Source organism: Lepidochelys kempii, chromosome 2 (genome assembly GCF_965140285.1).
Source record: "Lepidochelys kempii isolate rLepKem1 chromosome 2, rLepKem1.hap1, whole genome shotgun sequence".
In the NCBI taxonomy this organism is placed as follows: Eukaryota; Metazoa; Chordata; order Testudines; family Cheloniidae; genus Lepidochelys; species Lepidochelys kempii.
In genome coordinates, this window is record NC_136381.1 from 226,783,960 (window position 1) to 226,798,487 (window position 14,528).

Sequence of the window (14,528 nt, forward strand, 5' to 3'; positions counted from 1 at the left end):
ACTAAAAGTTCTAAGACTCCATTCCTGGTCTATCCCCGGCAGAAACCAGCATATAGACAGACACACGGACCCTTTGTTTCTCTCCCTCCTCCCAGCTTTTGAAAGTATCTTGTCTCCTCATTGGTCATTTTGGTCAGGTGCCAGCGAGATTACCTTTAGCTTCTTAACCCTTTACAGGTGAGAGGAGCTTTCCCCTGGCCAGGAGGGATTTCAAAGGGGTTTAGCCTTCCCTTTATATTTATGACAAACTTACAAATAAATTATCATCATTTCTTAATATTGCTTCAACTCCTTGTGCTGACTCCTAAATTACTCTGTCTCTTCTGTTGTTAACATCAGACATAAAAAAGATGGATGAGCTTGGACCTCCTCATGACAGGAAAGAAACCATTCACTTCAACTGTCAAGTCACTTGTATACTCAATTAGATCTCACAAATTTCCAGTTCCCCGGGGTCTATCAAATCTGTAATTACATGTCAGTTCTTGCAAGGGGCCACCATTGATGATGACATGAGATGTTCATATTAATATAGAAGATATGAGAACTTCTTCACAAAAGTACTAGCAGGTCCTTTGACCGGTATGTAAGCCTGAACAATCGGGGTTCCTTGCTGGATTCTGTGTATGTCTGTGGGAGGCAGAGCTGCTCTGTAGTCCCCCCTTCAGGGCCATGAAAATGATATTGCAGGTGCTTCCCACCTAAGTCTTCAAGATTTGGCTGCCAGATTGGGGCAGGGTAGCCTGTGCCATGAGCTCCTCTGAACATTCAAGGAACAAAACAGCAACTCAGGATTCGCCTGTCTGTGCATTTAAACAAAGAGTAAAAACTCCCCGCATACGCAAGTGCTCTGTTGCTGCGCTCAAGGCAAGGCAAGGCTCTGGTTGAGGTTCTGGGTGAACCTTGAGGAGGTCCTGCTCTATCCCAGTCTCACCCAGCTTTGCCCCTGAGCAAAAGGAGGCAAGCCTTCTTAATTGGCCTGCTGGTCCTGGATTGGTTAGTATTTACTCCTAGCCCTTCTAAGTCTCTGGAGGACTGTTTTGCTGGTCACTAGTCTGAGTGGATTTTCCTTAAATGGGGATTGTCAGACACTGAACCCTCGTGCAGGGGGAAGAGAATACCTGACATACCCCGCCAAAATGCCTGTCATAGATTCATTAATGCTCTTCAGCTCTTTTATTTCAATACTTCATGCTCACCCTTCTTTCTACACTGTTGATCCAATCCCCTTTTATTCTTTCCATTATTATGGCTTGATTTGCTTAGCTGCTGCTTCTTCCTGCCTCATTCTTCTCTGCAGATTTCATATGCTGAACGCCCAACCTGCTTTATGAAATGCTAGTGTAGAAGAGGCAAACCGACACCTCACTGACAGTTTGATTAGAAAAAGTGATCTTTCTGTCTAGGATGATTGTTTTGATATAAAACTAACTGCTGCTCAGAACTCTGAGTCAATGCCTCCTGCCAATAACTGTACGGGAACAAAGAATTTCTTGTAAACATAATATTTTTTTTACCACTAGTTTGAGAAGTGATACAGCATCTTCATCTTTCCTAGTAGGAACATATATTTGCTTAGGATTTTGCTGTCCTAGACAGTTGAGTGGTGTTGCTGCATGCTATTAAACAGCTGGCATACCTCTGCCCAAAAGTGTCTGCATTTCAGTGATGCAGTGAGGGATCCGTGTGTATAATTTGTATATTAATGCGGCCACCCTTAAAAACCTTTTCAACAACGTAAATCTACATTTATGACATACACATACCAAAACCTTTGGGACCAGAGAGACGAAAACAACTTGCTAGATGTTTTTAGCTTTCTTATGAATTATCATTCAGCCCTTACATCCCAACATGATGGAAACTAAGAGTGCTCTTCTGATTTTACCATGGTCCTGCCTCTTCCCCACCCTCTCTAGGGTAATGTTCATGTCTGGTAGGGAATAAAAAAGGGAACAAATGCTAGACTCCCCCTAATGCAGGGATTTGATTGTGGCTGACCGCATCTGAGGCTTGCCACAAGGTAGGGGGCTCCTTGTACCCTCTTTCCCTATTGGCCAATAGGCAGTCCCAATGTAGCCCCAAAGATTTTCCATTGAAAATGTATTCAAAGACACTGATATATGTCACATAAATACAATCAAGGCATTCTGACTCACTCTTCTGTCATTAGATAAAAAATGGTGTTTCTTACCTGTTGATAAGCCATATTAAGAAACAAGTATCGTTCAGACCTCCTCATAGGTAAGCAGAGGCTATAAGCCACGTGCACGGTAGCAAAGAAAAAACTGAGTAGTCCAAGCTGTTTCCTACATTGCAACCAACTCTCCAGCCAGGGAGGAAGTCGCCTATACTTAGTGCCATAATAAAGCTGATAAGCAGCTGCCAGGAGTCCTGATAAATACACCAGAGACAACAAAGTAATAGCAACAACTGGTAAAGTCTTGTTCACAATCTCAATGGGAATCTTGTAAAAGTCGCTCTGCTGATTTCTCACGTACGGATGTATTATATCTCTGATGAAAGAATAGATGAAGAAAAAAGTGGCCAAACTAACAGCCACCACGACCGGCCCTTTCCACAATGTGAACAGCCGCAGAGGTAAGTTTTCAATCTCCCTTGCAGAAGATAATGCCCCTAAATCAATGGGAATAAAATTCAGCTGTCGGGCAAGTTCAAGAACTTGATGGCGAGCTTTAACGTTGTTACCGCATATAAAGACCTGATGGAAAAGTCAAATTAATTATTTTTAGTCACAGAGATGCTTTTAAAGATGAAATCAACAATTTCAAGGCCTCCAGGCAGAAGTCACAGTACAAAGATCTAAATTAGCCATCGTCACTAGCACATTAACTGAACCATAAAAATTAACCCTTGAACAACTCAGGTCAATATTGAAATATGAAAAATGATTAAACAACCAGGTATCCTAAACAAAAAACAGTATATCATCTGAGTTAATATAAACTGGTTTCAAGATGCCTGGTATTCACAACATTAAAATGTCTACAGGATTAGAATGAATTTTGGGCCAATGGCTAAAATCATGTTAAAAATGAATGAACCACTTAAAATATAGAAAGTAGGGCTGTCAAGCAATTAAAAAAATTGATCATGATTAATCACGCTGTTAAACAATAATAGAATATCATTTATATAAATATTTTTGGATGTTTTCCACATTTTCAAATTACAATTACAACACAGAATACAAAGTGTACAGCACTCACTTTACATTTACTTTTTATTATAAACATTTGCATGGTAAAAATAAAAGAAATAGTATTTTTCAATTCACTTAATACAAGTACTATAGTGCAATCTCTTTATCATGAAAGTTGAACTTACAAATGTAGAGTTATGTTCAAAAAATAACTGCATTCAAAAATAAAACAAGGTAAAACTTTATAGAGTCTACAAGTCCACTCAGTTCTACTTCTTGTTCAGCCATTCGCTCAGACAAACACGTTTGTTTACATTTGCAGGTGATAATGCTGCCTGCTTCTTGTTTACAGTGTCACCTGAAAGTGAGAACAGACGTTCCCATGGCACTGTTGCAGTCGGCACTGCAGGATATTTACGTGCCAAATACGCTAAAGATTCATATGTCCCCTCATGCTTCAACCACCTTCCAGGGGACATGCGTCCATACTGATGATGGGTTCTGCTCGATAACAATCCAAAGCAGTGCGGAACGACGCATGTTCATTTTCATTATCTGAGTCAGATGCCACCAGCAGAAGATTGATTTTCTTTTTTGGTGGTTCGGGTTCTGTAGTTTCCGCATCGGAGTGTTGCTCTTTTAAGACTACTGAAAGCATGATCCACACCCTGTTGTTCTCAGATTTTGGAAGGCACTTCAGATTTGTAAATCTTGGGTTGAGTGCTGTAGCTATCTTTAGAAATCTCACATTGGTACCTTCTTTGCATTTTGTCAAATCTGTAGTGAAAGTGTTCTTAAAATGAACAACATGCTGGGTCATCATCTGAGACTGCTATAACATGAAAAACATGGCAGAATGCAGGTAAAAAACAGAGCAGGAGACCTACAATTTTCCCCCAAGGAGTTCAGTCACAAATTTAATTAATGCATTATTTTTTTAACAGGCGTCATCGGTATGGAAGCATGTCCCTTGAATGGTGGCCAAAGTATGAAGGGACATATGAATGTTTAGCATATCTGGCATGTAAATTCTTTGCAATGCTGGGTACAAAAGTGCCATGTGAATGTCTGTTCTCGCTTTCAGGTGACATTGTAAATAAGAAGTGGGAAGCATTATCTCCCATAAATGTTAATCAACTTGTTTCTTTTAGCAATTGGTTGCACAAGAAGTGGGACTGAGTGGACTTGTAGGCTCTAAAGTTTTATACTGTTTTGTTTTTGAGTGCAGTTATGTAACAAAAAAACCCCTACATTTATAAGTTGCACCTTCATGATAGAGATTTCACTACAGTACTTGTATGAAGTGAATTGAAAAATACTATTTCTTTTATAATTTTTACAGTGCAAATATTTGTAATACAAATAATATAAAGTGAGCACTGTATACTTTGTACTTTGTGTTGTAACTGAAATCAATATATTTGAAAATGTAGAAAAACATTCAAAATATTTAATAAATTTCAATTGGTATTCTATTGTTTATCAGTATGATTAAAACTGCAATTAATTGCAATTAATTTTTTTAACCACAATTAATTTTTTTAGTTAATTGAGTGAGTTAACTGCGATTAATCGACAACCCTAATAGAAAGCTTGCCCAATGGCCCAGGACAACAAAAAACAAAGAAGGAACCCCACTTAACCTCTGTTTTTTAACTAATCATACTTTGTATAACAATTTGAGCTGCATTTCACAGCTCAGGTTCTGAAACAAGTAGGGATGGCTTTGCGGGATGTTAAAGGGGAAAAAAAAGATGCAAGATCCAAGGGGTACTTCATTACACTTAAAAAAAAAGTGCTGTTACACAATATAAACACAGTGCTAGATTTTGCTCCTTTTTTTACCTATGGTCATGTAGTTTGCTCATCACCATGGCATCTGATCATCTTTTTAACCTATAGATGATCAGCTTTGAGTTCAACTTTGACTGAGGTATAATAAAATAAACTACATACAGCACAAGGTACCAAAGACCAGATTTTTAGCCTTGCTTAAGTCACCTTTGCACTACTCCAGCAGTGCAAAAAAACCCTAAAGCAGCTTTAACGAGCAGCTGAGCCCCTATCTGCTTCTCCAATTTGCGCAAGAGGCACTCTAGGGAGTGCTGGAGGTATTTAGGGATGGAGCTTGAGCATGAGGGGCTCTTGAGACCCTGTGCTAGTGGAATGGTCCCTAAGGTTGGGAGAGGACTAAAGTAGGTTTAAGCGGCCTTTGCCTTCCTCCTTTACTTCAACTGTGTGAGCTCAGGGCAGTTGAAGACCTAGGCCTACAAAACAAACTATGCCTTTAGTTACAGCCAAGCTGCCAGCTTGAAAGTAAACTCTTTTAAATTAGATCATCTACTTATTTCCCACAATTTCTCTTGCAACAGTTGATACCATCACTAACAGCTAAAGTAGAACACTGCAGGAAATGCAGCTTCTAGCCTTGTTTAGGTGTTAGGAAGGGGTGAAATTAACTTAAGGGACTTACCGGTACACAGGGCCAGTGTCCTGAGCAAGGGGGCGGGGCTCAACCAGAAGGGGTGGGGACTCGGGTGGAAGGGGCGGTGCCTTTAGATCCCCAGGCCCTTTACATCGCTGCCACCAGCCCAGGGCTCCAGAGGTGATTTAAAGGGTCTGGAGCTCTGCCTGCGGGCCCTTTAAATCATCACCAGAGCCCCATGGTAGCGGTAGCTGCAGCGGCCGGGACCCCTAGGGCTCTGGCAGCGGTTTAAAGGGCCAGGGGCTCTGGCCGCTGCTGAGAGCCTGGGGCCCTTTTAAATTGCCGGCCTGGGGAAGCTGCCCCAGGTCCAGTACGGTCGGCTGTATATCGGACCATACCGGCTTATGTTTCACATCTAGTGTTAGGGAAAAATTTACAAAAATAACGTTTTTGGAAAAAGACAGTAAGTGTTGGTTCTGACAGCTGATACCAGGGAGTTACAGTTATTACAGTTATTGTAGTTTTCTTTCTGCACACACACACTAAATGAACTCAAACACAAAGCGTACCTGTCTGCTAGCATCCTTTGGTCCTAACTGCAGTGCCCAGGCTGAGACGACATTAAATCCTTTGACAATCAGCGAATCTGGGAACAGGGAGGCCAAATACTCTGCATTGGATTCTGGATACTGATTCACTCTCATATTGTTGCTAACATCTACAAGGATTTTACCTATAAGTAAATGCTTGAGGTCCCACAAAGAGGCATAATGTTCTCTGTGTATGGCGACAAAAATGATGTTAGTTTTTGCTACAGCATCTTCATGGTGAGTAACATCAACCACATGTGGGAAGAACTCAGCAGCAAATTTAGGGTTTCTGCTTCCTACGACCACATGATATCCACATTTTATAAGCCTAATGGTCAGGGACTTGGCAAAGTCTCCACTTCCAAATATGCCGATTGTGATCTTACTGGCATCCTTGATACCATTAACACCATTTGGTAAGAAGGTTTCATTGAGGTTCTTAGGACTTCCCATCATAGAGATTGATTCCATATTTCCAAGACACCAAGCTTACAATGATTTCCTTTAAAAGAAAACAAAAAGAAAATATGCAGCATTATACATTTTTACAAGACACCAGAGTAACCAAAACACACTCTAAAGCAAATTTGGTGGGTCTAATTTAACCTATTTACTCTTCTTTATAACGTATACACTAATCACTTTTATTCTGTTTCATGACAGTGACACAATATGAAATACAAAATGTTTTAAGCAGTTAAGTAATATAGTTGCAGACATAAATAACAATGGAGAGAAAATAAGAAAGAAATTAAAAAGTACAGGCAAGGGAGTAAATATGCATTTTCAAATGTATTTGAAATAAGATGCGGAGTCTATGCAGAAGAGATATGTGAATGCTGTTCCAAATGGAAAAAAATGTAGGGGAGAAGGCTTTGGGGCTAACAGCTATAAGATTTAGTGGAGAGCGCAAGGAAGCCAGTGCTAATGATCCAAGGGAGATTTCACATATGGGTGAGAGACAATGGGCTATATTCTGTTCTTGATTACACATCATGATCTCAAGTTACTCTGGGGTAAATTCCAAGGAACTCTGTTGACTCCACCACTGAAAAAGCAGGTGCCTAAATATGGCTTTAAGTTCCTGACTTTGGGGGATACACATTTGAAAATGCTGACCTTAATCATTCTGTACCCTTTGTAGAATTAGGATCATAACTCTTTCTGGGATCACTATCATGAGAGCTATGTACAAAAGCTTTAAGTATTTTATTATTACAGTTGTTACATGTGTTGACTTGTCATGATGAAATCTCACAGTAGCATTCATGACTGTAGGACTGGAGCAATCTGCAGGGGACCTAAGGTAGCCTATTTGTAATACAAGAGAGACAAACAATTATTAAATAGCCTGGAAGCCTAATATGTGTCTCTATTTCTTTTTCCACCGTGCAAGACAAATATTTATTATTGGTATTATCATAGCATCTGGAAACCCTAGTTATGGACCAGGACCTCACTGGGCTAGGTGCTGTGCAAACACAGAACAAAAAGACAGCATCTGCCCCAAAGAGTTTACAGTCTAAGACTTTTCTAAAGAAGAATGAAATCTACCTAATGAATCTAAATGCAACAACTAAGTTTAGGCAAGTTTTACTTTCTGAAGCCAGTGTCTTGCAACCCTATATCCAAATAAAATATCTGCAAAATCATTCTTGGTCCTGGGTGCATGCCAAACTAAGAATTGCGAAACAATATGGTTGTTCAATATATCTACCACACCTAGTTGTACGGCAATCCAGGCACAATATCATATCACTTACATCCTTCAAGTCTAACAAAAAAAGAAACAACCTCTTACTAACTAATGATATTTTACTTACCCTGAATGAGAAGACTGGCCAAAGGATTCAGTGTTACAGCTCTATGTATTACCCTTTCACTCAGCACTGCAACAATGGAAGAAACATTGAAGCAGGGTTACATTGGCTCTCAATATCATGTTTTGGCCTGATCTTTCAGAGACGATGAGTGTCAGGTGACAATGGCAAAAAAAATCACAGTAATTTTCTTCTAACCCTGAACAAGACACTTTAGTAGAATGAGGAAAACAGTATTTTCCCTAAAGCTTCTACCTTACCTTCAGTGCAGAACTTCTGCCTAAAGCAGTGTTACTCAGACTGAGGCTTGGGAGCCACAAGTGTCTCTTTAATGTGTCTCCTACAACTTTTTGCAGCACATATGAAATTATGTAAGATTTAATTATTAACTAATTTAAGGTATTAACCAATCAGGATGCTTTTACTATGTTATTAACCAATTGTAGTTGATAAAATAATAATACTTGGTGAAAATTATAGGTGTGTATATATATATATATAAAGTAAATGAAACAGTGAATTCACACTACTGTGACTCTTTGGTAATGTTGATTGCTAATTTGAGGTCTGAGTATCACTGGCTTAGAGCATTCGCAAACCTCCCTCTACCTAGCTGTTACAGATTTAAAGAAACAATACACCTTTTCCCACCCCTAGATGAGCAATCTTTAACAAGAATATTTAACAGCAAATAATAATAGATTCAAACAAAACACCAACTTCTCTACTCATCCAGATCTGAAAATCTTTTGGACTTGAAGAGGGTATTGTCCAGTTGAATTCACTTGAATTATCTATCAGTTTTATATCCTTTTTGCAGGGCCCCTAAGGACAAACATTTTCCTCCAAAGTTAACTACTTTGCTCTGATATGTGGACCCAAAAACTGTTGAGGTGGACTCACTCCAGTGCCTGACATGAAGATTGCCCTATGGTTAGGAGAATTAACACATGGGCTTTTTGCTGAAGAATTCTCTTAGCCATTTGTACTTCATCTCCCCACCAGTCTATTCTCTTGTGGGAAATGGAGGCTGGAAGTTATACTGTACACATAAAAACGGAACTGACTACTTCTTTTGGAATGCCCAAATGAGAATGGACACTTTTTAGCATTTCACTCTGAGATTGTACCTTGTATGATGAGAGAATATACCTTTCTTCCTTATTGCTACATTGACCTTCTTAGGTCTATGCCAGGGGTAGGCAACGTATGGCACGCGTGAAAAAGGTGGCACACGAGCTGATTTTCAGTGGCACTCACACTGCCCGGGTTCTGGCCACCGGTCCTGGGGGGCTCTGCATTTTAATTTAATTTTAAATGATGCTTCTTAAACATTTTAAAAATCTTGTTTACTTTACATACAACAATAGTTTAGTTATATATTAAAGACTTATAGAAAGAGACCTTCTAAACACGTTAAAATGTATTACTGGCATGTGAAACCTTAAATTAGAGTGATAAATGAAGACTCGGCACACCACTTCTGAAAGGTTGCCGACCCCTGGTCTATGCAGATATATTTATGCCCCTTTCCTTCCAAAAAGGCACCATATGAGCACACCATTGTCAGTTCAGGATTGTGCTCCATTACACTGTCCTTCCCCATCCTGACTAGTTCTTTCACCGCATTAGGAAGCAGCAGTATGGGCAAGGTCTAAACTGTCCTGATTAAAAGGGTTGTGGTCCCCTGTCATAAATATAAAGGGAAGGGTAAACCCCTTTGAAATCCCTCCTGGCCAGGGGAAAGCTCCTCTCACCTGTAAAGGGTTAAGAAGCTAAAGGTAACCTCGCTGGCACCTGACCAAAATGACCAATGAGGAGACAAGATACTTTCAAAAGCTGGGAGGAGGGAGAGAAACAAAGGGTCTGTGGGTCTGTCTATATGCTGGTTTCTGCCGGGGATAGACCAGGAATGGAGTCTTAGAACTTTTAGTAAGTAATCTAGCTAGGTACATGTTAGATTATGATTTCTTTAAATGGCTGAGAAAAGAACTGTGCTGAATAGAATAACTATTTCTGTCTGTGTATCTTTTTTGTAACTTAAGGTTTTGCCTAGAGGGGTTCTCTATGTTTTGAATCTAGTTACCCTGTAAGGTATCTACCATCCTGATTTTACAGGGGGGATTTCTTTATTTCTATTTACTTCTATTTTTATTAAAAGTCTTCTTGTAAGAAAACTGAATGCTTTTTCATTGTTCTCAGATCCAAGGGTTTGGGTCTGTGGTCACCTATGCAAATTGGTGAGGCTTTTTATCCAACATTTCCCAGGAAAGGGGGGGTGCAAGTGTTGGGAGGATTGTTCATTGTTCTTAAGATCCAAGGGTCTGGGTCTGTAGTCACCTAGGCAAATTGGTGAGGCTTTTTACCAAACCTTGTCCAGGAAGTGGGGTGCAAGGTTTTGGGAAGTATTTTGGGGGGAAAGACGTTTCCAAACAGCTCTTCCCCAGTAACCAGTATTAGTTTGGTGGTGGTAGCGGCCAATCCAAGGACAAAGGGTGGAATATTTTGTACCTTGGGGAAGTTTTGACCTAAGCTGGTAAAGATAAGCTTAGGAGGTTTTTCATGCAGGTCCCCACATCTGTACCCTAGAGTTCAGAGTGGGGGAGGAACCGTGACATCCCCTCTTTCAAGAGGCTCCACACTAGTTATCATTTAAGCAGGCCTTTTTCACCTAATACTGTTTCAACTTCCTCTATGTAGTATACAAGGCCCATCTCAATAGCTGTGGTTTGGTCCAAGGTTACTACTTGTGGTGACTCCATTAATGACAAAGGGAACATTCAAACAGACCATTCAAAGGCATCCTTGCCTTTGTAGGTATATATATTTTGAACTGACTCAGCTGTCCCTGTAGGCTACCGAGCAATACCTGCGACTGCTTCATTTTAGTGCATCTCCTTCAAGCCTATGCACCTGAGTCAATTTTAAATTTAACAACAGTATTGCAAATCTTGAGTGAACAATCCAAGACTAATGTTATGCTGAGAAGTGACTGCCTGGATCACAAACATCATTGAGATTGATGGCTCCCGTCACTTTGACTGCAGCTATAGTAGCAGGTAGCACAAGTAGAGGAAAATGCTCATCCGGCCCTAGCTGGGAGCTGTGAAAGGACATGCAGTGATGGCTTCTCTGCAAGACAACTTGCCCATTCTACTTTCATTCCCATATACATACACCCTCTTCAGCAGCACAACCACCGTGGGACAAAACCCTGTGCTCCTGAGACCCCTGGTGAGTGGGAGAATGGAAATAAGGGTGTGAAGAAAAGCCAGATAATTAGGAAAAGTATTAGGAAGTACCAAGGATCAAGTAATTAGGATGGGACTGAAAAATGCTGGATCAAGAGATGCAAGTGTCTGCATTGCAACTAGCATTTGGGAGGAGGGGCTATTGGTGGCTGATCTGTATTGCAAACTAGGGAAGATTATGTTTGTGAGAACCCATTATTAACACAGAAGCAGCACTTCACTGAAATTTTGATCCAAGACTCTCTGCTTTTGGAGTGTTCTGGGACGTTGTTGTGTAAGGCATATGTCACAAATCAAGTACCCAACAGATGTGATGTCAAGATTGCTGGCTTCAAAGATTTCACCACCAGCTGCTTTGACAATTACAGATTGGAAGATTGCATGGAAAAAAACAGACTGACATATCCTTAAGGCAATGTTGCTGAGTACAAAGTATTAAGAAACTCATTAAGCTAAGGTTATGGCATCCAGCAATAATTCACAAGGAATATTTCATCCACAGCTACATTTGTTGAGCTGTTTTCTTGGGTGCTACCAATAGCAACAGGATCAAGAGTGTCTGATGGCTTTATGGAGCTCCCATAGCTGTTAGCCAAATAGAATTCCACAAAATTAACTAGCATTCAAAATCATCCATACATAATAATGGTTTCCTGGTTTTAGTAGCACTGGCAGAATTGGGAAGACAGCCAGATGGATCTTTACAGAGATTTTTTAAAAATAAAATTTGTAGTCACTCAAGAGAAAGTAAATACATATCTCATGCTTCACCTAATAATATTTCACTGTCATAAATCACCTGTGGAGATTAGGAAGGAAGGAATCTCTCTGCACTGCACAACTAGCCAGCTAAGTCTCTCAAATATAGAATTTTTGGTTGGTTAGTTTTTGAGGTTTGGGGTCTTATGCTGGTATTAGGCAAGGGGCTAAGTGCTAGATTTAACGGACTAATGATATGGTTTGGCATGGTAAATTCTAAATCCCTGTTCTACAGGCTGTTTGATAGTTAGAGGGATAGGTTTCAGAGGAACAGCCGTGTTAGTCTGTATTCGCAAAAAGAAAAGGAGTACTTGTGGCACCTTAGAGACTAACCAATTTATTTGAGCATGAGCTTTCGTGAGCTACAGCTCACTTCATCAGATGTTTACCGTGGAAACTGCAGCAGACTTTATATACACACAGAAATCATGAAACAATACCTCCTCCCACCCCACTGTCCTGCTGGTAATAGCTTATCTAAAGTGATCAACAGGTGGGACATTTCCAGCACAAATCCAGGTTTTCTCACCCTCCACCCCCCCACACAAATTCACTCTCCTGCTGGTGCTAGCGGGATACTATCAAATACATCTTTTATTCTGCTACTCTACTGAAGTTGATAAGGGTTGTTCAGCAAGGGAGACACTGACTGGCTTTACAGAGGGAAAAGAGAAACTCATTATACACAAAGTGTTGTCAAATGGACAAAGTACACAAACTAAAAAAGTGGAATATATTTGTTTTTTGCCAACTTATTTCTCTTATAGTTATTTTAAGTGTTACTTTTTACTATGGATAATACAAATTTTTCAGTCAGAAATATGCTTTTCAAGATGATGGCTTCCTTTTTAATTTTCCTCTTGTAGCTTCCAGGAACATGCAGAAAGAAAGAAACACAGAAGGAAGAAAGGTAGAGAGACAGAAATAAGGGGAAAGAGAATAAAAAAATAAAAAAATACAGAGCAATAAAAACATAGAAAAATGAGACAGAATGTTAAAAATGGAAAGGGAAAAAATGAGAAAGAGAAAAGCTCCTAGTCAATGAACCTGTTGTTAAGTAAAGTAATTAAAACACCTTCTCTAACAATTAAGCCCTTTCATCTTAAAAGAATCCACAGTGGTTTTCCACCCTGCATATAGACAACTGGGCCAAAGTCTGTTCTCAGTTACACTGGTGTAATTTGAAAGGCAATGTGGCACAGAGGCTGGGGAATTAGGCTGGGATCCAGGAAACCTATGTCTACATTATAGGGGCTGCACCAGCATAGCTATGGCGTAATTATTATGGTGGCATAAGCCTTTAGCGTAGAGCCTACACCAATAGAAGAGGTTTTTCTGTCACTGTAGGTACTCCCTCTCCCTGAGTGATGTTAGTTAGGTCAATGGAAGCATTCCTCCATCAACCTAACTATTACGCTGGGAATTATGTTGGCACCACGATGATGCTCAGGGAGTGGATTTTTCACAGCCCTGAGCAACGTAGCTATGTTGACCGCATTTTTAAGAGTAGGCCAGCTATAAAGTCTATTCCTGCCTCTGCCATTGATCTACTGTCGGACCTTGGACAAGTCACTTCTCTCTTTATGTCACTCCCCTCTCCCATGCTTTGTCTATTTAGACTGTAAGCTCTTTGGGGACAGGAACTGTCTCACTATTCATCTGTACAGTACCTAGCACAATGGGGGCCCTGATCTTGGTTGGGACCTCTAGCTGCTACCAGAATAAGTCAGTGAAGAAATGATTGGTGTGCAACAGAGCAGAATTTGGCCTGGTACCTTCTCAGGGGACATTTCCCAACACGCCAAAGTCACTTACCAGCCGGAGTCCCACTGACAATAGTTGACACTGAAAGTGACTTTGGTGCTTTTCAAAATTTGACCTGCCCACGATAACATGCACTGGGTCCAACTGCAGGCTGACTTTATACCCTGCGTGCCCCACTGAACTGCAGGGTGGGTGTGTGCGCAAAAAGAGGTGGATGATCAGTGCAGAATGCGCCCCTCTAGCTGTTTCTTTGGGGGCGGGGGGCAAGCTACATCAGGCCTGGCAGGAAGCTACTGTGCTGAGGGGTAGCTGGCAGCCAGCCGCTGGGCTGGAGCCGGCAGCCTGTGGCCCCAGCAGCGCAGGTCTGTGGCGCTGCCCCCCTTTGGCGCTTGCTCTGCTCATCCCGGGATGCTCCCGGCCCAAGGATGGAGAGGAGGGGGATGCTGGCACTGGCGGGAGAGGGGGACTGGATGGATGGGGCCGCAGAGCTCTGGCCCACGGTGGGGCTGGGAGGGCAAGGCTCTCCCGACCGCCCCCCCGCCCCCGTGCAGCCCACCGCGGAGACGTGCGCAGGGGGGATGCATCCCCCCGCCCGGGACCCGCTCACCTCCCGCGACCAGCCTCCAGCAGCAGCCGCGCCGCGTCTCTCTCCGGACTCCAGCCCCCGGCACCTGGAGGGAGGCGCTTCTCCCGCTCCTCCAGCCCGCCCCCTGCGGCCGGGCCCGCGCTCGCCACAGGCCGGCCCGGCCCCGGCTC

The 14,528-nt window shown here is 41.6% G+C and overlaps 1 protein-coding gene across 4 annotated transcripts in view; it reads right to left on the reverse strand.

Moving 5' to 3' along the window:
• Window positions 1-14,528, reverse strand: part of STEAP2 (STEAP2 metalloreductase) — a 31,178-nt gene extending 16,650 nt beyond the window's left edge. For 2 of the 4 annotated variants that reach the window (XM_073334034.1, XM_073334028.1), the window contains exons 1-3: window positions 14,380-14,528; window positions 6,158-6,680; window positions 2,195-2,722 (exon numbers count right to left, since the gene is read on the reverse strand). In XM_073334034.1, coding sequence (XP_073190135.1) covers window positions 2,195-2,722; window positions 6,158-6,649 — 1,020 coding nt within the window. In that variant the 5' untranslated portion in view covers window positions 6,650-6,680; window positions 14,380-14,528. Of the gene's footprint in view, window positions 1-2,194; window positions 2,723-6,157; window positions 6,681-7,297; window positions 7,490-8,001; window positions 8,068-14,379 lie in introns of all 4 variants that reach the window. The other 2 variants (XM_078851788.1, XM_073334029.1) reach the window with 2 other exon arrangements.